The 25025-nt window shown below is 51.9% G+C and overlaps 3 protein-coding genes and 1 non-coding gene across 4 annotated transcripts in view; 1 reads left to right on the plus strand and 3 right to left on the minus strand.

Moving 5' to 3' along the window:
* Window positions 1-19893, minus strand: part of RhoGEF3 (Rho guanine nucleotide exchange factor 3) — a 56824-nt gene extending 36931 nt beyond the window's left edge. The window contains exon 1 of the mRNA XM_018640976.2: window positions 19589-19893. The gene's annotated coding sequence lies outside the window, so the exon portion shown is untranslated. The remainder of the gene's footprint in view (window positions 1-19588) is intronic.
* Window positions 19894-20260: 367 nt separating this feature from the next.
* Window positions 20261-22622, plus strand: DCTN4-p62 (dynactin subunit 4). The gene is made up of 8 exons (XM_003747237.2): window positions 20261-20555; window positions 20701-20771; window positions 20857-20994; window positions 21147-21395; window positions 21486-21689; window positions 21769-22128; window positions 22230-22305; window positions 22414-22622. Exons 1-8 carry the CDS (start codon window positions 20430-20432, stop codon window positions 22546-22548), a joined length of 1359 nt encoding a protein of 452 aa, XP_003747285.2. The 5' UTR covers window positions 20261-20429; the 3' UTR covers window positions 22549-22622.
* A 164-nt stretch (window positions 22623-22786) lies between these two features.
* Mettl4 (Methyltransferase like 4) lies at window positions 22787-23866 on the minus strand. The gene has a single exon (XM_003747283.2). The coding sequence runs from the start codon at window positions 23864-23866 to the stop codon at window positions 22787-22789; it is 1080 nt and encodes a 359-aa protein (XP_003747331.2).
* Window positions 23867-24047: 181 nt separating this feature from the next.
* Window positions 24048-24239, minus strand: LOC114828429 (U2 spliceosomal RNA). Its single transcript, XR_003777129.1, has one exon. It is a non-coding gene; the product is annotated as a U2 spliceosomal RNA (small nuclear RNA).
* Between the last annotated feature and the right edge of the window lie 786 nt (window positions 24240-25025).

Here is a 25025-nt window from a genome sequence, read left to right on the forward strand (position 1 = left end):
CTAACATCATGCGCAGATTGTGCGGCTGAGCTGCTCTGCTTTGCAGCTCTCTGGATACGATTGCGGCCCGTTCAGCTTTTCGATCGCGAGAAACTGGCGTCCGGCCGACGTCCTGTGTCCCAATGAGCACCACCTTATTAGCAGTCGATCAGAAGGAATAGCGAGCGTTGGAGCTTTTCGTCGATTGATTCATTTCCGTATGGTTCTCAGATTCGGCAGCAGAAAACCCTACCGACCTGAGCTCGGACCCATACAGTCAAGCTGATGTGCTGATGTTCCCGGATCATCCGGCTTCCTCTCGGGGTGGGATAGGCCAAAAAAATAAGGATCCTAAATCCTGAATTAATATGCGAACGACTACAATAAAACACGGGGAAATCGAGGGCGGGAGTCCTTATAGCGTGGCGGAGAGTAAAGGGAAACTCGTTCAGGTAGGTTCGTGTTTCGGCGATGGGTAACCAGAGCTCTCTGTTCCCTCTTACGCGAGATGACGACAAATTGGATCATATGAGCGAAATTGGCTATCTGCGCGAGACGGTCGAGTGTCTCAGGTGTTTTGGTTTTTCTCATCAGGGGGCAGTATTGCGCGGGACTCGTTGATAAGAGGAAAGCACCGGGATTGATACAGAGGGAGATTCCGGCGCCCGATCTACAGGTCCGGCGAGCACCGTCCCGAGAGCGTACAGCCCGATCCGACAGGTTCACCGACTAACATTTAAATTAACGCTTCCCTCAGAAATACCAGTGCATGTTGGGAACAATTTCGAACATTGCGCCGCATGTTTGGAATCTCCGCAGCATTCACAGGATCATTCTCCGGAACCCTCTCCCTGTGAGAAGCGACTCATCACCAGTTCACGAGGTCGGAAATCGAAGTGATATCGATCTCGAAGCATATTTCGAGCACCGGCCGTGGTCGCGAGAATCTTCTCGCGACCTCCACTAGAGCTCGAAAGGCTTTGCGAGTAATGATCAGAGATTCACCCAAGGTTAAGGTTCGGGTCACTCTGAGAATCGCTTGCCGCTTCGTGACTGAGTTCACAAGGTTACGCGAAGGCCTAGTCTTGTGGCGCCGTAGTCCGTTGGGTTCGTCACCAATCTCGACGAAGCTATATCATACCGAGACGCGCTCTCGTGTCAGTGGACAGAGAGTCATCTCTCACTTACTGGTCAAACGGATTGTGATATTCGCTGCGTGCACGTAATCGGATGGGGAAATGCGTTCCACTCAATAGCGAGGCGCTTTATGCGTCGCTCTACGAGGTAGCTCTGGCACAATTCAATATTAGCGGAAGTCGAAAACACGATGCTCACGTAAAACCGCATAGTATCGTCTCCCCAATGGGAACCATGACTGTTTTCGCCCGTTTGCTCGTGCATCTGTCTCTGCGCTCATTCCCCAGACACATAGGATATAATCTATAATTTATCACTGCGACCGACGCGCGGGGCAAAGCGACTTTCGTAATACCACCAGAAGTTTCGGCTGGCAGCGACGCGAACTAACCAAGCAGAACATAGATCTGCTCTTCGGTACCATCTGGTGCTCTAGAGCGTCTAGGGCACCTCGTGTTTCCCGATCGCTCTCTGTTTCATTTCGTCTATCGTCTGCCGCCGTCCTACTAGGAAATCTATCCAACTCCAATCGGATTCAGCGGGAGCCGGGCCGTGTACTGCAAGACTGATTGCGGGGGAGGTGTGCCGAAAAATCAGCAATGCTCTTCCATCGAATCCCGTGATTTTCGAAGGGCATGGAAGGCTCCACGGCCCGTGGTTGAATTAGTGACAATGCTGGCTTTGGCGTAAACAATTCACCCGCACGTAAGGAGGAGAGCGACTCACGTGTAGTTCGCAAGTCATCCTACACCTGTCACAAGTTGCAGCGCCACCCGACCTGGTCCATGAGGCAACGGAAAACTAGGAGGAATAAATTCCAATCGAAACGTGTTGCTCGAACCGTTTGCGCGACACTCTGTAGCTGATGTTCGACGGTGGGAAGGAAGTATTATTTCGGAAAGTAATTTGGCTGCTAGTCTGGTTTGTCAAGAAAATAGCTCGCTCTTCTCCTTGTTAGCCTTGGCATTGTCTGAGCCGCCAGCATCCGACAAAATGAGAGTCCCGGCGGCGCGGCGGCCAAAACGATCGGGCTGAAAGCGACTAGACGCAGCTCGAAGAACGAGGAGAAGATCGACAAGGCAGAGATGGATATAGTCTCTCTTTCCTTCGAAGGATTTACCTCTTCTTCCTTTTTCTTCATCCGGTATCAAAACTAGACAAACCGTCCACGATCCGATGAGCAAATTGGACGCAGGCCTCGCTATCGAGCTTGTGATCAGATATACCGTACCGGTGTTTTTTTAGTTGAACGTCTAGAACCGGGACCGGAGAAGCTGCATGAAGTTCCGAAAAATTTCATTATCTAGCAGGGCCTAATTTTTTCCCCGTTGATATCTCGTGAGCGGAGAAAGAGCCACCCGAACGGGAAACTTTTCTTCAATAATATTCGATACCGTAGTCTTCCTAGTCCGAGACATCACCGACAATGGAGAATCTTCTAAAATAATTAAAGTCTCCTTCAATGCAAAGCTCGTTTGATCGGTGGGTCAGCACCGCGCTCGGTCTGAGCGGACTTCCCGCGCTCAATTCTAAAAATTCGAATGCCGACAATGTCTAGCAGATCTGTCTCAACAATGACGCATCCTTCCAGCAGGACAAAGGCTCTAAAGAGATGTCTTGTAGTCGACAAGTCAGCGCTCATTCTCGTTGGTTCGGAGAACGTCTTCGGATGTTCCCGCCAACTCGACAGTATTCGAGAGTAATCGACTGGAGTCATAATTTGTGGAATGAAACCTATTGAGCTATCTCCCGCATCAGGATGAAAACTTCCCAACATTACCTCAGGGGTTCCACTTCCTTCGTGGGACTCTTCATCATCGAACTCTGCCCCTAAGGGCCCGAGGAATTCCTCCCGCTCACTCCTCCCTGGTCTGTCTCCGGCCACAACGCTAGGGGCACTACGCCCAATACCACGAAAATCTCGCAGCGGACTTCAAATCGGGGAGCCAAGGGCCGCCCTCTTAAGATTGTGAGAACCTTTTTCCGGTAGGAAATGCCGCCCTCGGACACCGCACCATGGGCTTCGGAGGGTCACCGTAGCCGGCCGCTGGATTAGTGACAGCAACCTTCCGCACGAGTCAACTTCCATTCAGATTCGCAGCTTATGTAGACGCGGGCCAGACCGATCGGATATCCGTTGCTCGAGCGAACGGTATTGACGACGATTCTCGAGGAAACTATCCCGGAGCGCGGAAGGATATTTCCAACCGCGGAGAAAAGGACCCGACCTCGCAGGGTGTCGCTAGAATAGAATATGATGCATTGGACTGGGATGTCACCGAGGGAACAAGGACACTATCGACGACAGCGAGGCCGTCACCAGAAAAATAGACCAAAAAAAAGAAGTAAGGGTTTGGACGTACGACAACCCACGACTCGCGGAAAAGCTCTCGCGAATAGCGTACGAACCACAGCAGGTAATTCACTTCGGCAGCAAATCTACATACGGTGGAAGGGGCAGGGCGAGTGCCGGGCTGGGACCGCGTCGCAGCCGCCGCTGGGAGTCATCCACGCGCGCGAAGACAACGGAGCACGTCGAAGCAAATTTGTCAAATAGCTTTTTCCCTCGCGACGAAATCAATGTATGTACACACATTGAGCGAATACGTTTTCCCCTCATTGGTAGCTCGGCCGGCCGCAGAATCAGCGAGAGGAAATCAACAAGTATATGAGGAAAAGGAGGCAGGAAGATGAATCTGTTCGCGGAACATGATCCCACGCTCTCGTGATACAAAAATTCTTCTTAACGGGAAGCTCTCAATAATGAGAATCAACCAAGCAGCCGCACGGGCGGCCCACATTGTTCGGTTTCGATAGGAGAAGACTCGTTCGTGTGATCGGTCTCCGACAATGGCGACGCATCCCAGATCGACTCGCGTTAAGAACCAGTAAAAGGATTTCTTACCAACGCTATCGGCGGGCGGAGAGATTGAGCTAGGCAGCGACGTCGATGGGCTGTAAACGGCGTCGTAAACATCCGCCGTTTCGATATGTTATGTTTCTTAACAGGGTGAATCAATTTTCCACCTCGATCCTCCCCGAAGAATTGATTGATGCGTCCGCAACCAAAACCAGTCGGGCAGATTAGAGTACTCGCACACGTTGTTCTGGTGAATTGCCAAGTCATCGTCGAAGCCAAACTGGGAAGCATTCAACTGAGTCACGCGGTCTTCACCACCAGCGCTCGTACGGGATGGTCTCGCTTCTGACCGAGTAATTCCACGATATACATATGTATTTACTGTCGATCCCGGCATACACAAGGTCAGCTTAGGGAATCTGTTGACAGATATAATCGGATGGAGATATCGCGCGCTGTCCATGCTTGACGGTCAGCTTACCTGAGCCGTTCACAACGAAATCCGAGTTTCGAAAACAAGAAAACCCAAGTGAGTGGCTCCTCCGAAGGAGAAATGCGTCACTAGACTTTTTTTCGACATGAACGGAAAAATGAGAGCGGTCAGGGGCCGTGAACGCCGAACGCGCACGAGCTCGGGGATAGAGCTACAAATACATAGTATAGCTGTATCGAAATGCAGGACGAGTGCCTGCAGAGCAATGCTTTACGGTCGCGGATTTAATTCTTCGGAACGGAAGCCGCGAAGTGCAGCTAGGGGCCTTCACTAAATCTCGTGATGACCGCTCAACGGTGTGGGAGAAGCTCGAAAATTCAATTGCTCCTCAGAGTCTTCAACCGAGTCTCCTAGACAGATCATCTGTTGGAGTTGTAGGTTACGCATCGCTCGTCGACAATCTTGTTCAGCAGACCGGGGTTAAAGGCTCGGGTGACACGGGGAGCCCACGCATTGACTCCAATCCAAGCCTCGGGAGCGCTTTGGCGGATGTTTTCCGAAATATTCTGGTTAGCAACAAAATCGTAACCGAGAGGCGTAAATAGACTGCTCTAAGAACACATCAGTGGAGGAGTCGTTGCGTACGAAACGTTCGCTCAGGAGTCACGAATTTCCCGCTTGCGTCGATCACGCAGAGAGCTGCTGGTGGTTTCTCGCATGATGACTCTGAAACTATACAGACGCCTCGGGTCTCGGGTGGCGTCCATAATAATTATTGTGGCTCTTGTTTTCGCCGTCCCTCTTCGGATTGTCGTCATTGTTGTCAGCGCTGTCTCCGCGCATCCTAATCCGACCCGTCATCCCGCTTTCAGAGAGATTTATCCGGCGAAAAAATTATTCGCTCGAAAAACGGTGCAAAGCACGCCAGCCCTAACCGAGATTCGAATAGATAAGAGCATGCACGCGAGGGTAATAAGTTAAGAAGGACGTCCGCGATAGCCGTTTCTGGCCGTGATAACAAGCGCTCTGTATCTCGCCAATCTCGTTGGTGTTTCTTTACGTTGCTGTGCTGAAACCCTGCGCTCCGGCCGCCGTCAGCTGCTGCGACGACAACAATAAACACACCGACAAATAATAAGGAGCTGGCGGAGCTATCCATGGAGGAAACACTGATGGATCGAGCTCGCTAATAGCAGGTGGATGGACGCATGACGGAACGAGATGCGAATAAACCCCTATCAGCTGCCGCGGTAATAGAGCCATCGCGGGAATCACGGCACCCTTGAAAAAATCCATGATTGAAATATTTCTCGCAACGGAGCGCTTCCGGAGGGCGTCTGCGTTTAGCGCTCAGAGGCTCCGGACGGTACCGGGTATCGTGAGTGATTTTTGCGAGGGGAGCTCCTATCCCGCAGAGCATCAAGAAGCGGACTCGTGCCATTAGAAGATTCATTCCCACGACCCCTGACTGCCCAGGATGGGACGTCCTTCTTTGCGGCACCAAAATCGTGCCCGTTGGTTGAAGGAGGTCTTCGCGCGCTCGGCTGCCACGAGCCTCCCGTCTCGCTCTCCCATTTCGCCATCGCGGTGTTGCTCGAACTGTGGTCAAGAGGACAGAAGTCCAGAGAGCTGCTCGATTCCGAGGTTGTGCCCCCCTTCGAAGGGTCGCACATGCGACTACATAGTCGACCGTCGATCGGATACAGCTTTCGAGCGGAGTATCTCCGTGCGGATAAGTTAACCGAAAGAGACGAATAAACGCCCCCGGAGAGTTCCATGGAAGGAAAAAATCTGCGGAAACTCACCTGGACCGACGAACGTCGCGCCGCTCGGCTGTCTCCGGACTGGGTAGCGAGCTCGACGGCTTGCGCCCACAGAAACTCCTTTCCATTAGTTCGTCGAGTGGGCGAAATGGAACAAACGACAGAGGAGAAAATAGGAGAACAGGCGATTCGTTACGAAACAACAAGCCGCTCCCCAGTCTCCTGCGCTCAGCAAAGTCAGACTGATTGTGTAGCTGCTGCGGCTGCTTTATTCTCTCTTGTCTCGTCAGGCATCATTCGGATGAAAAACTGAGCTGCGTCTCCGAACTTCTGCCTCAACTTCCGCTCAACCTTGGGACGGCTTTCTTCGTAAGAGCGAACCAGCCCAGGATATTTCGATTCTGCAGCTTGCCCGACGGCGGCATCCATGTATTGGCCGTGTGGAGGTCGCAGATACCGCGCCGATCTCGGGACTTCTAACCCGAGTCATTCACTGCCGCCCGACGTATTCCAAGCCCAACTTGTCGATCTAACGGACGAATCTTGTGATCACAGAAAATGCTCGAGTGGCTCCCCAACGAACATAATACGCACGTCAGAGGTCAAGTTAACAGGCCCCTACTGACCGCGTCGCTCTACTCCTGTTTCCTGTTCCTTGGGACAATCGCAAAATTATTGCAAAGCGAGACGAAATCATCGCAAGCAATCTTCCACTTGGGCGTCTGATGATAATCTGATGGCAATAAACTTTACGCACGCCCACACTACTCCGTAGTTTTAGTATAGAAGCCAACAGAAGCTTTCTTTCCCTGACGTCGACGTCTAGACATGTGAGTCGGTCGACCCGCCGCCGCTGGCTCGGTTACTCGGTCGGTCAAAGGGCAGGAAGACGAAGCCGTAATCAGATCTGATCCCTCACGTACGGCTTCCTCCGAAGAACTCGTGGGGGAAGTGCACTCGAACGAACGTTTACGTTGATTCCTGGGTCAACGCCGGAGTGAAGGGGTACAACTCGAGCTCCCAGAAGAAACCTTGAATGGACAGTTCATTCCACCGGATCCACGCTTGCCAGGATGACGCGCTTCCTGCTGCGTGGACCGAGCAGGACGCGCCCGATGGTCTCCCTCGCTTCGGGAATGAGGTTGAGCCAGAGGAGCGGAATGAGCAGCGAATGGACTTGGACCGAGTCACGAGAGAGGTCCTAGTGCGACGTCTCTTAATCGTCAGTCTGGCATCCGCAGACGGATAGCCGCACGGAATTCCGTTGGAGGAACGGAATGACCACCTTGGCGGTCCCAAGCAATTTCCATTCCCAGTTCACGGATTCCCATTGAGCAGTTTTCGCTAGATCGCCCCGGCGGAATAATAGTTTTCTAAACGCACCTCATATTCATGGGGCCTCGGACCTCCAGATCCTCCCGAGTTTCGCAGGAAGCGACTCGACGAAGAGAGTCTGACGCGATTAACTCTTCCGAAGCTTCGACGTCCGAGAGCAGCTGATACACAAATCGATCCGACTCGCTAGTCGCTCATCTAATGGGATGGGATTACTATAAGTATTCCGCTCTCTTCTCCGAACACCGATTCAACGAGAGGGAAATATTTTTTCCTTCGATCCGGAAAATCTCCTCCAGCCGCGCTCAGTTGGTGTCTGACTCCGGCTAGACATTACGACGTCAACGGCACGATGATCACGTAACGAGGGCGCAGTCTTGTCCCAAAGATCTCCCACCAGGATCAGAACAAGGCACGTGACGCTTGCAAGCCGCGGATCGGCAAAAGCATCGAACAGATCCTATCGTCAGGTCGAGCGACGCGGGTAACGGGACGAGATCCGCCCGCGTAATCGAGACGAGTCGAAACAAACAAACGAAGAAAAGCGGAGATCGAGCAAGCGAGCTACTGAACCCGGTAGTGCTGGTACCAGCGGCAAGTGGTATTAACCTTTTATTGAGCTCATACGATTCCTCTGTTCCTCACCGAGCCTTTCTCATCGTCGTTAGGTCCTGATTCCTGATGCAACTCCTCGCGCAATCGGGCCTCGAAGGCTGAACGGAGATCCTCGTTTTGGGGAACCAAAAAATTCCGCGTTTCTTTTGTTCGACTGAATACGTCATTTTTAACAGACGAAGAAGCGACCCTCCGAACGAACGATTGACACACCGTTTGAAGTGACTGCGGATGAACACGAGAGATGGCGGCCGAAAAACAAATGATAAAAATAGCGCCGAAGATATCCCGACTGTAAAAACTCACCACTTCATTCGAAATCACAACATTGGACGACGATGAAGATAGCTCGGAGGTAACACACAGAGAAGAATGAATATGAGGAATATTTATGGATCCGAAAGACTTGCATGATTCGAACAATCCCGGAGACGACGAGAAACCGCAAGAAAAATGCAGGACGATAGCTCGTTTCTCGAAGATCGGAATTCGTGCAAAGACGATGAAGTCACATCAAGAAATATACCTCATGGCTTGGGGTAAGATGAGATTCGGGATTTGGGGGCGAATTTTCGCTCATAACCCCACCGGGGATTCTCTCCAGAAAACGACTAGAAACGGGTAGAGATGAGGGGAAAGAGACACGGCTGGCTCGAATGCGGATATTCGCAGAAAGAAATATACGCACAGACATGAAGAGACGTAAGTGAACGCCGGTGGGTTGAGAGTCTCCATCGCTCAGCGTAATACCGGTGGTAGAGAGCTTCTGATCGGAACGACGTTTCTGGTTAACACGTATTTACCGGTGAAAGGCCAGTCGAGCCTTTAGAGAGTCGGTTCAGTGGACAGTCAGCCAGTTAGCTGGCCAGCCAGCGGACTGTGTAGGTAGCTGACGAGGGAGCCTCTCAGGAATGAAGCGGAGCCACAATAAATTCTGTCGGGTCGAGCAGAAAATGCTCGACGAAGAAAGTGATGCGAATAGAGTGAATGCACCGTTCGTCGTCTCTGGCAACCCTCGGCATCCTGTTCAATAGAGTCGGCGCCGCCGGTGAGAGTTGAATATATTATATAGCACGTTGTCGGCTCTCGAAACTAGTTATGAAGTCTCTTTGAAGCCTCTCTCAACTCGGAAGTCCGGCGAGCCCTAGACTCCTAATCAACTAGTCAACGATGGACACAAGCTCGACACTGTCTGTTTACCCCAGTGAGCTGGAACGCAGCCTCCAATTCAACCGCGAGGGTGACGCTTTTCAGGGAAGCAAGCCCGAGTTGCCCGCTTCAATATACCTCGGCCCCATCTCCTCAATCTGTAGGTACAATGGCAGAATTCCTCAAAGAATTCCTCAGAGAATTCCGTCCGGGGCCCTGGACTGATTCCAAGCGCAGAGGAACTCCGGGAGCAGATGAGAGGGCGAGAATCCATTGGAGTTCTCGCTGTTATTATGCAATGGATTCGCTACATGTGTTTTATTGCCGCGCAAATTCGGCAAAGCGACGCGACGCTGCTCAGATAACCAGTAGATAAAGGATGCAGTTCAATTTCACGAGCCAATCACCCTCCAGAGGCTGAACCGATATCGATTCTGAACATTGCTGGAATGTTTTCTCGGGAGAACCGAACTGAAAACCGAGAACTCGCCTACAAATCTTGAATGAACAATAATTCTCCACAGTCCCGTCCTTCCCTCTATGGGAATCCGAGTCTGGACGGATCTATAGGTATCGATAGTTATTCGAATTTCAAGCCTTACAACATTGGATATCCGACCGGAAAGCCCCATTGGTGCGCCGGCGCCGCCAGCTGGTGTTAGGCTTGTCTTCCTGGAACGAAGCCGCGCAGGTCCCGAGCCCCTCAGACCCGGAGCGCTAGGGGGAACATGCATGCGGGTGGGTCCGGAGAAATCCCTCGATTGGCATCTCCAACTTCCCCCCGAATGGAACCCGAATGCAATGCGAGCAGTCCACTCGGTCTTGAAGAGGATTGGATCCTCCGGGAAACCTCCGACAGCCCGGTGTCCCCTTCTTCGTGTGACGAACGCTTACAACACATTATGGTGTGATGGGAGGGAGCAATAGGGAAACCCGAGAACACAATAGCTTTTCATTATTCCAAACTCCGAGTGATCCCAGACCTTTCTCCAGGACGAACAAGCACCGCCGACTAGGCACAACGCCGGCTCACGACCAGCGCTGCATGCAGCGGAAAAATCATCTCTCAAACCGATTTTCCGCAAAGCTCTTTCACTCGGAGATAGCTCTGGAAGATTCAGTCGCCGTTCACAACGAAGACAAGCTTCTGTTTGACGGACGTTGATTGGAAGCGTTCGCATGAAATCTGTGCGATTGTTAGGAGGCGAAGCGCGCTCTTCGGCGCTTCGCTTTTGCTCCGTCTGAATAAATGCGAAAAGTAGACCGTTCGAGCATTTCCATAGCTACAAACGCGTTAAAGGGATGCAATTCTTATTCGGAGGTATCACCGTTCCGCTCAGGCACATGAGCGACTCGCAGATGGAAGGAAAAGCCGCCCACCTGAGCACCCATAACGAACCTTGGCGATTCCTCCTGAATGAGATCAATCCCGGATCGAATCCCGGTAGGAATCCCCGGGGAAAGGGGAGAGGGGGTTTGGCCTTCGATGACGTGTCCATAACACTGTTCATGATAGGTACCAGGGTGCTTCGCAGTTTCCCTCCATTGGAGCGGGGGTAGGCAGAGCTCGATTTTTCTGAGATGACCCGAGGGCCCCCTGTTCTTCCGCAAATGGAGGGGTCTCATTAATTATTGATCGACGCATCAAGAGCGATGCGAGATCCTCCCATTGTGAGCTCGCCGGCGGACCTTCTCGCCCACACAATCCCCCCCCCTCCTTGACTCTAGACTCCTCGGAGACACTGGAACTGAACTGGCAAGGAAGCGAGCGAGATTGGGATAGCAGGGAGAAGCCCTCCTCCACGCTGCTGTCAGCCGCCAAACGCAAGACACAATATAACTCCGTTATATCTACGCGAAAGGGAGCTCTACGCTTCACGAGGGAGGGGCTGAACATCATCCCGATCATCATGTACCTAGAAGAGCCCGCAAGGCGAAAGAAGCGGCCGGGAATAGCTCACGACTAGCGGGAGGCGCACTGTTGAATTAGTATTCGACGGCTCGGACATCCCGTGGCCATCGGAAAAGAGGAATAGCGGCCATGCGGACAGACATACGAGAGAGCCGAAGATGATAAAGACAAACTGAGCCTAATGCAGGCAGACCCGGTCGCTTCATCCGATGTCCAGCTAGCTTCTTAACGGACAAAGACATCCGTCGCCGGAAAACCGTGATCCCCGCAGTCGCCATTCGATTTCAAGCTCGAGTGCGCCTCAAGTACGGAGATATTGGATGTACGTTTGAAATGGATTTCGAATGCCGGTGATGATTGCCTACCGATGATAATCCAACACTATTCACACGCGGAGAAGCCTGGATTTCGTGCGCGAATCGGAGGCTCATCGCCGTCTACCGGTGGTCTCGGTGAAGGCGTCTCGCGAGAAGGGTGTGGTTGGTAGCCCTCACGACTCGCAGCATCTGCTTCTGTGGCTGCCGGCTCGTCTAACTGCTACTTTTACTCGTGAGCTGCTATTCTTCAAGATCGCCGCACCGTTAGACTTCCCACCAGGAACCGTCATCGATCCGATAAGAGTCCTTGTTTTCGAAAGTAAATTGTTTGTGCAATATAATCAGACGCCGAGGATTTCCACGTTGAGGTTCGACGAACGGCTTAGCCTCTGAGGGAACACAAACGATTCTTCGAGGGAAAGCGCGTTATCTCGACTCGGAAAGGTTCGGCGTCGAAAAATCTCCGACCCAAGCCCGTTTGCTACGACGGCGGTCGTAACTCCTGTTTTTCGTTAATCATTCGAAAAAGCCCGAACCATTCGTTATAGACGGAAACCTTCCGGAGTATGACGTTCTCGACGGCCGGAACTTTTCCATTTATATTTCTCCATGTTCCCACCGAGTAGAAAGGGAGCAGACTGGTGAGCTCTGTCGATTTGTCGGCTCGTAACCAGTGGGCGCTTGGCCATCCATTTTGGCCCAAGACAGGGACCGGCACTCGAACTCGCACGCATGTAAGGAGTACGTACAGGCTGGGAGGAGGAAGTACCAGATGTTTCGGATCATTTTTTCTCTCCAGATTTTCCGCAGACTATGCGGAAATCGCGATCTACAAAAGATTCCGATCATCATCCGGAATTCTCAGTTTTTTTTCCCGCTCTCCCTCCATCCAGTGATAATTGCGCCCGCTTCCGCAGTCTGTCGAGTATTTAATTATTGAAAGCACATTGTTAACACCACCGCTACCGTAACTGCTCGTGTGGCGCTGATTGACAGCGGGAGCGTCCGCACGAAGCTTTTATCGCGCTCTCGTATGATTGATACGGGACGAGATTCTCGCAACGGAACTTGAAAGGCATTGGAATGCCGGTTGCCGTTGGTATCCCCTTTTCTTACAGCGACCCCAGCAGAACTTGCGACTCTAACTTTCTTCTTCGAGAGCGCTCCGGATTCCAGTGTCTAAGAGATCTGGAATTCTGCCGAGAACCCAATAACTTCTCCGGCTCGCATACCAACGTGGGCTGAGGGGAAATTTTGCCTCTGTCACCGTCTATCCCACTGCCTCCACCGCCGTCGTTATCGGTTGCGAGCAGTTTCTCGAAAGTTTTCCGAGACTGTCTGCTCAAGCGTCTTCCAAACGGTTTCCCGGGCGGTCGTTTCCTCCATTCTAATGAGGCTCTACCGACGCACGCCAAATCGTCGCATGATTCGGGAGCACTCGACGGAGCTCGCGGTCGACAATCGACTATCGGAGGATGTGCGGACGGGGCACGTAAAGACCGTTCCGCTCAATTTCGCAATCGACTTTTTCTTTTCATCGATTCTGAGGACAATGCGGCTGAACCGGGGACGCCGCGGAAAAATACGCAGGAGTGATCCTCGGTCCTTGCCAGCTCACTCTGGAGTCAGATCGGGATGATTTGCTGTCTCCTACGAAGGAGTCGGCAGTCAGCCCGCGGGAGGGAACGGATACAGCCGAACGATATTTCAGTTCGTGTCACCGGAAGAAGAGGAAGTTGCCGAGAACGCAGGTCGTCCTGATCAACTCCCGTCTGGCTGAGCTATCTGGGAGCTTCCAGGGGGAATGCGTCCGCTGACGTTCCGGCCCCGCAGGGGGACTGCTGCTGGTTCTCCCATGAACATCTTCAGCAGGAAGGAAACTCTTCAATCGTATCTATCCATAACGAGGTCTCTCTTCTTCTGATCCGAATAATTCGAGATCCAAGCTTCAAGTTCTGCTCTCAGGGTCGATCTCATCGAGAGGACGTTCACAGGCAAAATAGGAAGGGGGCGTCCACAGAGCGTCGCAGTTGTCAGATAGCGTTCTGAGGGGCTAAATCAGCGATCGTGCAGCTCGTGTGGATTGAACGGCTTTTTCAAGGCAAGCTGCTCACGTTCGCACACAAACACGCTGCCGATGAAAAAGCGAACAAATCAAATTGAGACGAGGAGGAACTTCGGAGCCGCGAAGATCCACAAGCGAACTTAAACCCGCAGCAGCAACTGGAAACCGGCCGACAGAACGAAATTGAAGGCTTTGTTGCTCGCTGGTTTGTGCGTCGGTAGGTAAGTCCGTTTTTCTGTTCGTCCGTCGGTCGGTCTGACCGTCTACCAGCCATCGTGCGGTCTTCCGTTGATCATTCGCTACTCTGCAGGCTCTTGGTGCTCCAAGCTGTTTCATTGTCGACGATTGATTCAAAATCGGCTGTCCAACATGGAGCACGAACCGCGAAAGCGAGCGATTCGGGTGCTTGTCGGGAGAAAGTTCCCTGCGACAGAGCAGATTTTAAGCATCCTCCGGCCAAGAACAAACTTTGAGTAGGTAATTGTAAGTGCCGTTCCATGGCGGCGCGGCGGTGGCGACGGAGACGTATCGTGGCGTCATGACGCAAGCGAATTCTCCTGGTCCGTCGAGTCATTCGTTATAATGTGAGGCACGCCATTTGGATCTTGGATGCCATCACCTCATTCGCTGGCGTGTCACTCATGGCGATACTTATTCCGTGAGATAAAGGACCTAAAATGTCCTCCGGCCCGACTGGCTGAATTCAGCTGTGACGATGAGACGCTCCTCTGCCGCATTCGATCTCCTGCCGGCAGATTTTCTCTGCTGATTTCTGGGCTCTCGATGGAGAGCGAGACCACGACGACGACGACAAGGATGAGGATGAGGTCACGGTTCTTTTGCCTTAACGGAGTCGCATCGGGGCAGAAGTCCACGGATGAGCTCAAATGAAGACGTCCCCGATCGGACACATCTGCTCCGATCTCCTTTCGACTCTATACCGTTCGCGCCGATTCGCGGCGGAAAAGCGTAATTGATGAGAGCTGCGGTCAAAGCTGCTGACACAACAGAAGTCCTGCGACAGGACGATATATGCGCACCAAGCCATTGCTTACGTTTGATCGAGGGACGGATCATCTTCGATCAGACTCCATCAAAATCATATCTACGCGTAATTGCAGCTTTTCGGTCACGGATCACTGACTGGATCGCGGCGAATAGGTGTCGGCGAACATTTAGAGTCGTGTGTTGCTCGACGGTGGTTTCGTTTTGTCGGAATTGGCTGAGCTTCCGCAATACATGTGTCTACGCGGGAGATTCCGCTCCATTTCACATAATGATGTGATGACAATAGAGAACATAAACAACGGAAACGTCGGACCGATCGGTAGTTCAACCCACCGACCGACGAACGGACGCGCGGATGAACGAACGAACGAACCTCTGACTGACACAGGGTCGGACGGGCCGACATACAGGCGGACGGTCGGACGAACTGGCTGACTGAATGTCTATCTGACTCCGGTTCGACTAGCGAACGAAAGTAATAACAGCCACATTCCGCTTTGATGTGTTCAATGTTGCATATACGAGCTCCGTAACTCACTTTCCGTTTTGACAATCCCGGAGGGTAGCCGTCGGCGCGAGAAAGGTCAGGAATGCGACAGAGCTACTCCTCGAGCTACTGCCGTCTGCCTGAGATCCCATCGAACCCCCACGATCCGGCGTGCATCCGCTCGCACGACGACTGGGGTCGCGCACGTAGGTCTTATCGCTGAGATCCTTCCAATCGGATGGGCCTTTCGATTATTATCGAACGGATCGTATTGAGCATGGAACCGACAGCAAAATCCATGGGATCGTTCGACGATGGTAAGTTCGATGCTGCCCACACTGTGATCAAGCATGGACAAGGTCGTCTCGCTAGGAGCGGTCACGAGGGACCAGAAGACGCGAGCCGAGCAAAAATCGCGAAAAAGCCAAGATTTCTCACCCTTGCAAGAACAACAATGACGGCGGCGATAAGAATGGAGGAGGGAAACGTTCGAGGAGCTCCTTCGAGAAGTTGAGTTCTTATACGAGGCCTTCCTTCTTCTCGTACACCTTCCACGGGAACGAATTTCGAGTGGATGCGGGCGGCGTGTCTATATGATGGTGGACACGATATCGACGGGTGATGTGCTACGCCATAGACTCGTCAACTCCAGACCGCGAATTCTGTGCTCGCTTGGCGTTGAGTCGGTGAAACTGAGCGCTTGGACCATATATTCAACAACGGTCGAAATGTTTTCCGTCAGAAAGATGGAGGAGGAACGTAAAGTCTCAATCGAAGTCGATGGCTACCTTCGAAAGAGCCGTACGTCGCTCGCAAGAACATTCATGCGTTTCATATGCATAGTCATGCCGATCAGACTCTCTCGTTTGGGTTGTGGGGAGAGGGGCGTGGGGTAGGTGAGCGACGCGTGACTGTATTGCCCTACCGTCGGAATTCGGCGATGCCTGGCCGCACCAATACGGAGCAGGAAGCTCCAATATGATTTCAGGTGAAGAACGACCTCCTGTGTCCACGGCGACCCTCATTGCGTAATGCGGCTCATATACGAGAGGTTAGTTTCAGCCGTGACGTGTGTTCCCCCTTTTACAGCGACAAGGAGTGCTTGACGTCACCCGAGAGAATGACGCTATCCGCCACAGCTCTAGGCAGATGGCTTCAGTGCGAGAGCCTTGAGTCGAGAGCTTCTCTGCTTTTGCCTTGGAAGGTGTCAAAATTGGAGTCGAGATCCCCGCGCGGATCATCCATCCAAGGGAAAAAATCGAATGTGAATACAGTCGAATTCAAATTCGGATCGGTCGTTTGCACAGTAACGAGAACTCGCGCCTTATTGATACTCTTCGGACAAGCATTTTCTGTTGCATCGGAGCTGTCGCGGGGCGAATCAGATGAAGGAGGACGTCAGTTGGAACGAATGCCCTCGATAATTCTGAGACACAGAGAGTTCTGACAGAGAAGTCCGTCTCGTTGGCGGGGAAATTTCGGTCAGTCTCGTTGTAAACTCCGTCTTAATATGACCGCGTCATCCGTGAGCGGCGCAGGATTCGAATTGAGTCACGTTGTAGCTTCCCGCCTGCCTAGTTATCGGAAACGACGACACACGAAATACACGCTACACCGAATCCCGAATCCAGAGCAGAGTCCGAAACAAACATAGGTACTTTATGTCTAATAATACACGCATATGACAGCCAGCGACGTCAGGGAGAAGATTTGCCGACGACAGCACGTGTGTGCTCTCGAGCAGCTGACGTGACCTCGTTCCAGAGTGACAACTTGGTCTAAATAAAGTTTCTCTCTATTTTTTTTTGGGTGACCACTCCGCGCGGACCAGAAAAGAGATTTCAGGCTCGTAATGAATTATGCACGGACATAGTGGTGGCTTCTCTTCGCTTAGGTCAACTCTTTCTCTTTAGCTGCGTATTTTCCCTATCGGCACGTGTATTGCCCTCGACACCGTCCTAACAGAAAGTACAAGAGGTGCGGCTAGAGATCCTCCGCTCGGTGGGAGGGGGGGGGAGAATTTAATTTGGAGCTTCAGCTTCGAAACGGAAGATCCCGAATGTATCCGCGAGCCCATCAGAGGTCCGCCAGGGTCCTGACCACGATCAGTCGGGCAAGGGCGAAAACCAATATGTGATATTCTATTCGCGGATCATTCCGCCCAAACGCGAAAATTGCTGCAGAACACCCCGATTAGCAGTGGCGAGCACGACGACGACGGAAGAACGAGGATGAATTTGAGAAGTGATCCAACATATGGTCGAACAGCACGAGAGCTCCATTCTTCAGCTCGCTCGCTCTGAATCCGGAGCGCTTGCGGCTCAAAACCGAGAACCGCGCCGTTATCGACACGCGGCGCATCAGTGTGTTCTTCAATGGTGGTGCAGCGTATTTTGGTTTCGTCGCTGATATCGCTGGGGAAACTCCTCAGCTGAGATACGTCCCCACAACGAATTCGGTCCGATGGGAACAAGGACGATCAGTGACTTTAGAACAGCTCGCATGCCCTTACGCACGGTAGGATTCATTCGGAGCGGAGCCTTGACGCACTCGGCAGCCCTCAGTTTGACGAATGTTGTCAGAAGACCTAGGAGCCGATTCTTGTTCGCTGACCATGATGCCGGGCGACTACCGCCGAAGCAGGCCGTCTGCTCTCTAGAGTCACCCTCACCACCACCCCACCCTGCACAAGGCCGAAGTGACAGATGGCGCGGAAGGAACTCAGTCAGCGACTGGGGGCCGGGCGCTGGGGCGAAACGTCAGATTCCTGTTCGACTCAGATAGAGATCCGCACAAAGACACGCACACGAACGCACAATGATGAAGGGGGAAGGTAATGCTGAAAACGGAATTCCGAGTCGCACTTGTGCCGCTGAAGTTTGCTCGGTGACTGGAGCCCCTGAACTTTCGAGCATGCTTCTGAGCTCAACACAGCTGAGAGCGCTGTTTGAAAGCTCGCTGTGCCTGCTGCTGCGGCTGCAGTTCTGACGGTGCTCTTCCTCCTGGCTGGATTTGCACGGGAAGCCTCTCGTTGATGACGGCAATCACAGAACCAGCTTCCAAAAGAACAAATATCCATTTCCGTGTTAATGGCGGTATTGATTTCCCTCGAGATTTCGATGTCCTTGGCTGACATCGATGATGTGGAATGAGTTCATGTTTTGAAAACTACTCTCCGCGGGCGGAGCAGCATCATCATCCATACGTCGAGTCGTGCCGCCGCCGTCGTTGTCGTCGACGACGTCCTTCGCTGCGTCCGTCCATCTCTCCATCTGCTTGTATATGCAGCCAGCAGAGCATGATATTTTGGGCAAGCCATTCTCGATTCTAAACTCGTTCTCTTCATCTAACCATCACGGGCAAGCGGTGCAGCAGGTATGTCACGGACGTCTGTACGAAAGTAGTGGAGTACATCGAACATATAAGCGGTCTGATAATTGTTTCAGAACTTCACTCTTCCGTACATCGCTGGTTCTATGAAACGTTCCACATTTTGGAATCTTTCACAATTTCTGCCTTTCCCCAAGCGTATTTCCGAAGATTCCTCATCCGGAGTTCTCGAGGCGGATGTTTCAGTTTGCGACGGAGAAAGAGTGAGCGCGGTCGAGGAAAAAAATCGAATTCTTCTTCTGTCTGCCGAACAGGGACCAATGTCAGACATGCCGTACGGATCAGACTCGGCGCTGATGCCAACAGTCGAGGAAAGCAAAAGTCTTTTACGTGATCAGAAACTGCTGGATATCTTCTTTCGATGGATACGAGCATGGATTCCCGGAGAGAACAAATCACCGAAAGGGAATTCTTCGCGAATTATCATCCACAGGAGTAGGGATTAGAGTCTCTGATGTCAGATGTTCGTCGACGAGATGCTCGTGGCAGCAGATGCTACTTAGAAGTTCGAATTGACTGAACGAGGCAGAACTCTTCTTCGCGGGGCGCAGGGCTGCGCAAGCGAACGGGCTAGCTGGACAGCCATCCCCGACGATCAACATTTGAAATTCTCGACACGTAGCTCGCAAACTCTTGAAGTTCTTCTTCCTCTGAGCCGCGTCTCGTTGATTTTTTGCCGTTGGTTGATCAGGGAATTTATTTCATTTTTCCACCGTTCCCAAGTTTTCCCGGAAGGATGAGCGGCCTGGACAGCGAGAGGATCTTGAAACACTCCAGCGGTAGAACTTCCCTTCTTTACCAGCTGAGTTTCTCGGTTTTGTTTGCGTCATTCAAAATCGTTCCATTCGAGTCAGGTAGCGCAGACTTTGGTGCACATGTCAAGAGCGACGCATGGCCTCCGAGCTCCCTTTCCCTTTGTTTTGTGAAACAGATGATGAACGCCTGCATATCGTTAGAGAACACTCGTTTCACTCCGAGTTAGACGACGACGGTTGGAAACCAGCAACACGTGTTCGGACTGGACAACAGGAACCCTCATGTCGGGAGGAAATGTCGGCTGCGGGAAGCAGAGAAACTTCAGTCGACCGGATTGATAGGGATATCTGAAAATTCTGGGATTAGGCAAATGATGAGATACCTTTGCAGATTCTCATGAAGTTAAGGTGACAGGTCCGCTCTGTTTTCGGTCCCTCTCCGCTGAGCTAGCTTGATGGTAATTCCAATTGAGTACACTTTCGAACTTCACTGATTGACGATGGAGTTTAATTTGGGCGAACTTCACGCCACTCCAAACACAAAAACTTCACAAAAACCCCCTCAGAGATGATCAACATTTGAGAAATGTCGCGCTTCTGTCACTTTCCGAACGACACTCACACGTGATTCCGGATCGAACGTAGCCGCCGGCAAGGTAGTGTTCAGGCCGCGCTTCGGAAGCCGACTGAGCAGCCTGTGTTTCGAAAATCCCGCTCTCCCCCCGAGAACTAAAATGCTGGGGAAAGTGTGGGTTTTCCCTCTCCGAGCCGACGGGAGGGAGAGAGATCACAATCGTCTGCTTCGAATCACGCAAAATGAGGGATCTCACGGAAATGATGAAGCTCTCTGGAACCGCCGCATCCGGCTGCCAAGGATTCCAGCACATCGGGTCTGAGAGGGTCCGGGTCTCAAGCGGAGCTCGATTCTCGAGGTTTTCGTCGCAGCGCTTCTGAATCCCGCGCCGAGACCCCTATGGCGTGCAACGCCGCCGACATGGGCTCACGTTGTCTCCTAAATATTTTTCTCGTCTGCTAATCCGGTACAGTCAGATGTGTGGAGCGGTGGTGGTGTTGGGCTGGGCAGTTTTGGAAAAGCTGCTCGCAAATTAAATTTCACGACGTTGCACGACGGCAACCAGCCTGCGAAAATCGCTGGAAGCTCAGCGTACCGACTATGTGAGCCGAACCCGGCTGTGGAAGTCACATTCACGGAGAGCGCGAAAAATGGAGATATTCTTCCCCAAAGTCGTCAATTATGTCTGCACTTGCGGTGCGAGGAAACCCTTGGACGTTCTATTTTACTGCAAGCATTGTTTCAAGCTGAGATGCGGCGAATGCGTCTCTCATGAGGTAAGAACGCCATCCGGAGCGCAAGTTCTTGAGGCTCATGTTTGAAGGCTTCAGGGTTGCGAATCAGCTGTCACTCGAAGACTTTCGGACATGACGCTGCCTCGATGAGCTTGAATCAACGTTGATTCAGATTTTGACTTTCTAGGTCGATACCCACTACTGCCCGAATTGTTTGGAGTTCATGACATCTCCCGAAGCGCGTGTTAAGAAGAACGTGTGAGTACTCCGTCGGACATATGCAGTCTTCGTTGCTGATCAGCTCCTTCTGCTGAATGAAAACGCTAAACTTTTCCGCCGGTAGGTGCACGACCTGTTTCGAGTGCCCGTGCTGCGGTATCGCGCTGTACAGCCGGGGAACCAGCAAACAGGTTCCGTCCGAGAAGGATCCGAGCAATATGGTGGTGAACAAAGCTTATTATCTCATGTGCAACTCCTGCAAGTGAGTCGCGTTCCTGTAAAGTCACCGAAGAAATTGGTCTCCGAAATCGTCCGCTACTTATGCGAGCTTGCTTCTCCCGACCTATATCTACGTGAGCGTCTGAGATTTGAAGCGGTTGTTTAGATAACAAACTAAAGCTTTCATCTTCTAAGGTGGTCCACCCATGATCAGTCTTTGGAGGACCAACCTACGCAGTCCGGCGGATGGCCGCGATTGGAAGCTCCGAATCAAGATCGTGTCCATCAATTATGCGAGTATTATCGGATCGTAGCACACCAGGAAAAAGTTGAGAAAGACAAGAAACGAATAACTCAGAAATGTGGCTACTACATCAGCGATAAATACGGAGTAGCTAGCGTGGCCGCTAAAAAGTACATGAGTCTGCAAGTGACGCCGAGAAAGTGAGTCTCGAACCGCGAGAAATGGCATCAAACCGGATGGAGCGATCCAAGTCCGTCGACCTGATATTTACATCGATCCAACCCTTGTAGGGAGTCCCAGAAAGTGGCGGCGGAATGTTTCGCGTCGAAAGCGAGCGAGGTCGTGGATGACCTACCTAGCGATTTCCTAGAGGAACTGAATATCGACGAAGTTACGAACATACGGATGCGCTTGAGTAATCCCGACATTCAACCAGAGAAAATGAGCATGCTGAAAATGAGGAACCTCAAGTTGCTCACCAAGAAGTCTCAAAGGTGAGTACTCGGTGCAAGTGCTGCGCTGACGCATCGTCACCATGCGGAACAGTCTCCGCAATATCGGTGCTCGTTCCAGATGTAAGGAGTGCGGTCACTCTCTTCGCAAGTCCGAATACAACCCTGGATCGGTGAAGTTCAAGATCCAGCTGTCAGCCTACTACCACATCCCATACGTTCGGGTGAAGCAGGTTCCCAACCTGATTGCGGGACGAGAGGTTACCATAGAGCTGACTCTGACCAATCCGACGTCGCACGAAGTTGCGGTTGAGCTCTTGCCGATGGAAGAGGCCAATACGCCTTCCGGCTCGGGACTCCTCTTCCCAGAAGTAACGTGCTCCCCACAACTACCAAAAGGAACCCTCTACCTGCCTGCGAAGGATGATACTGCCGAATACGATGATCCGGCAGACAAGATGGATGACAGGAACGATAAAAGGTTATTGTCGAATTGCTCCCTCCGATTTCCCTACCTTGACCCGAGGTTTCCCACATCACATTTCATGATGTCTACTGGATGATCCGATTTCTCGTTTCTAGCGTCGTGACTTTCAAGCGTCTGAATAAGCTCGGGATCAAAATGCAAATTACTCCGAAACAAGCTGAAAACGTTGCGGTAAGAGATACCGAAGATGTGAGAGTATCGAAAGCGCTCATGACGCAGCGAATGGGAAGCTTGTTTCGGTTACCTGGACAGAAGCGATCAAGTTCTTGAAAATTTCAGATTGGCCTCCGGCTGAAGCACACCTACACAAATCTGATCATACAAGGTGATAAGCGAGAATACGAAGTTTTGTCCCTCATTCATCCCGTACTTCTGAACCTCAGCCACTTCGCCAAGAACTCGATCAGTGCTTGATCGAGAATGTATAGCGTGACGTTTCCGAATATTATTTAATGAGCAAATATTTATTTATAAATGTTCATGGAACTTGAAACAATCTTGTCGTTCATCGGGGGTTGTGGAGCGAAAGGCAGAAAGTCTCGCGAAGCGGCTTCCCACGTCACAGTCAGGGAGTTCTTCACATTATGTATTTGATCCATCATCCGTGATCCAAGCTCACGAAGGATTATTGATTACTGTGGGGCCATAACAATTATGTCAATATTTCTGAGCTGAAGAGATTTCGACTCTGCAGTTTGATGACTTCGTTTCCCGCGCAAACCCAATTCGACTTCAAGGCTCGAGCGAATAATTCCAAACGCCGTGGCTTATTCCAATTCGCTCCGAAGATAATATCCAAGACTTCGTCCAAGTTCGGTTTGTGGGAGTGCACCGCACTCGGAACGGAGACCAGAATCAGCTGGTCGCTCTCGATGCTTTTTGCTGAGAACGTAGCGTCAGGTCTGGCCGCTAGCAATAGATGCTCGTACGGCTTCTTGAAATTACGTCCGAAGGGGCAGATTTCTTTCCCAGAGGTAGTCACTTTTAACCAGGTCCAGTTGGCGAGGATCCGCAAATTCCAATGAGCCAAATGATCTTTCAACTGACGATAGTGTCGCTCGTTGTGTGTGTACCAAACGACGAGCAAACCATCGTCGTGGAGGAGATTTGGGATCGGTACCCGAGAAAGTATATCTTCAGCAGATTCAGTCATGTAGCGCCGTTGTCTTTTCACGGATTTGTTCATCCAAGGAGGGTCCATGACGATAATGTCGTATTTGCCTTCACTCCCGTATAAATCCTCGGCGGCTTCCAAGAGCTTCGGGGTGGTGAGGTCAACATCGAGGGAACCAAGAATGCCACGAGACATCGGAGGCAGTATGAACTCCCGCTTTTGGAAAATGAGGGTCTCGGAACGTCCCGAGACTTCGGCGAAAGTAGTAGACTCGCATCCTTGAAAGAAGAAAGCTGAGGGACAGCTCGCAGCTGCAGCTTTCGCTGCCATGTTCAATCTGTCTGAATCACGCTGAGGCTCCGAAACAAAGAGCTCTGGTTTGGATTTCACGAAGTCCCTCAATTTCTTCTCGATGGTTGCATCTGATTGCCAGTCGGCTGTTGCGTCAGCGAACTCTGGACAGGACCGTTTACTTTTGCCTTTCTTTGGATCATCATCTCCGGGGATGGCAGCAAACTCTGTCGAGATGGCGAACAATTCCTCTTTCAGAAGTAGGTCTGCTCTTCCGCTGCTCAGCTTGCTGCTTCGTCGATGATCCAGAAAGATGACATGGTCCATCTAGAATGACGCGGAAGCTGTCTTGATCTGAATGTCAGAAATTCTCCGAGTGGAGACAAGGCGCCATTCTCACTGGGGCTCGGCTCGCAGCTTAGTGGATGTCATTCACGAGTACCTCCGTTCTCGCTAAGAAGGAAGTCCGCACGGTGCGCGATTACCTTGTCATACTTTTGGTTTCTTTAAGAGGTGGGCCGATCCTGGATGTAGTGCAATACCAGGCCAACCCGCGGCCGAGGTGGAGCAAGCCCCGAGCACTCAGCCCTGTCCCAAAAAATAGTTTAATATCTTGGGGGACGATGTCCCCCGTATCAGATATTAAGCTGATAAGAACAGATACTACACTTTGATCTTAGCCAAAAGGCCGAGAAGCGATACCTAGCAATGGTGGGCAAAGCCAGTCCTACACCCAGAGCTCGATGCGCCACCTGCTCCTCGACGGGCTTCCGAACCAAATCACAGATCGGGCTCGACCTCGGAGCCCTCTCTCCCGAGACGCTCAGGGACTTGGATAGCTGAGCGGGATTTCTATAAGTCTTTCGGGCGCCTTGAAGTACTCACGGTAGCAACATCGGGTTTTCCTACGATTTCGAACGCTCAATGTGCCTGTATATGAGCGGTTTGCCGGGGTTGACCGATACCCGACGGGTTCTCCGTAGAAGAGTCATAGGCGGCGCTGCGGTCGTCGGCCCACCGTCGGGCGCGGACTCTCGCATTCACCCCACGATCGGAATGACTGACAGCAATCAGCGAATTTCCAACGCGGCAAATGAATCACTTATACCCATAGACTTTGAAGCTCACATGGAAGATACAGGAGGAAACTTCTTCCTTCTTTCCTCTCGGTGATTCGCGATCGGCACCAGGATGTGCGCGAGAGAGACCGTTCGGCGCGTCCGTCGTCTGACCTCACAACGAATCATTTCCCGTTGAGTAAGACGCAGCAGCTGTCCAGGACAGCTGTTATCCCTCTCCAGGAAAACCCCCCGCATGCCCTTCGAGTATCGCCGCGGGCGTTATTTGTAGAAGTCCGCGATTCCGAAAAAGTTCTGGGCAGGGGGCTCAGCTCTGGACTCTCCTCCTACAAGTGGATAACCCGATCGGAATTCGGAATCGACGCGAGCGGGCCTTCGGGAAATCCGAGTGGGCTGAGCTCCCGCGC

Source organism: Galendromus occidentalis, unplaced genomic scaffold (genome assembly GCF_000255335.2).
Source record: "Galendromus occidentalis unplaced genomic scaffold, Mocc_1.1 scf7180000077515, whole genome shotgun sequence".
In the NCBI taxonomy this organism is placed as follows: domain Eukaryota; kingdom Metazoa; phylum Arthropoda; class Arachnida; order Mesostigmata; family Phytoseiidae; genus Galendromus; species Galendromus occidentalis.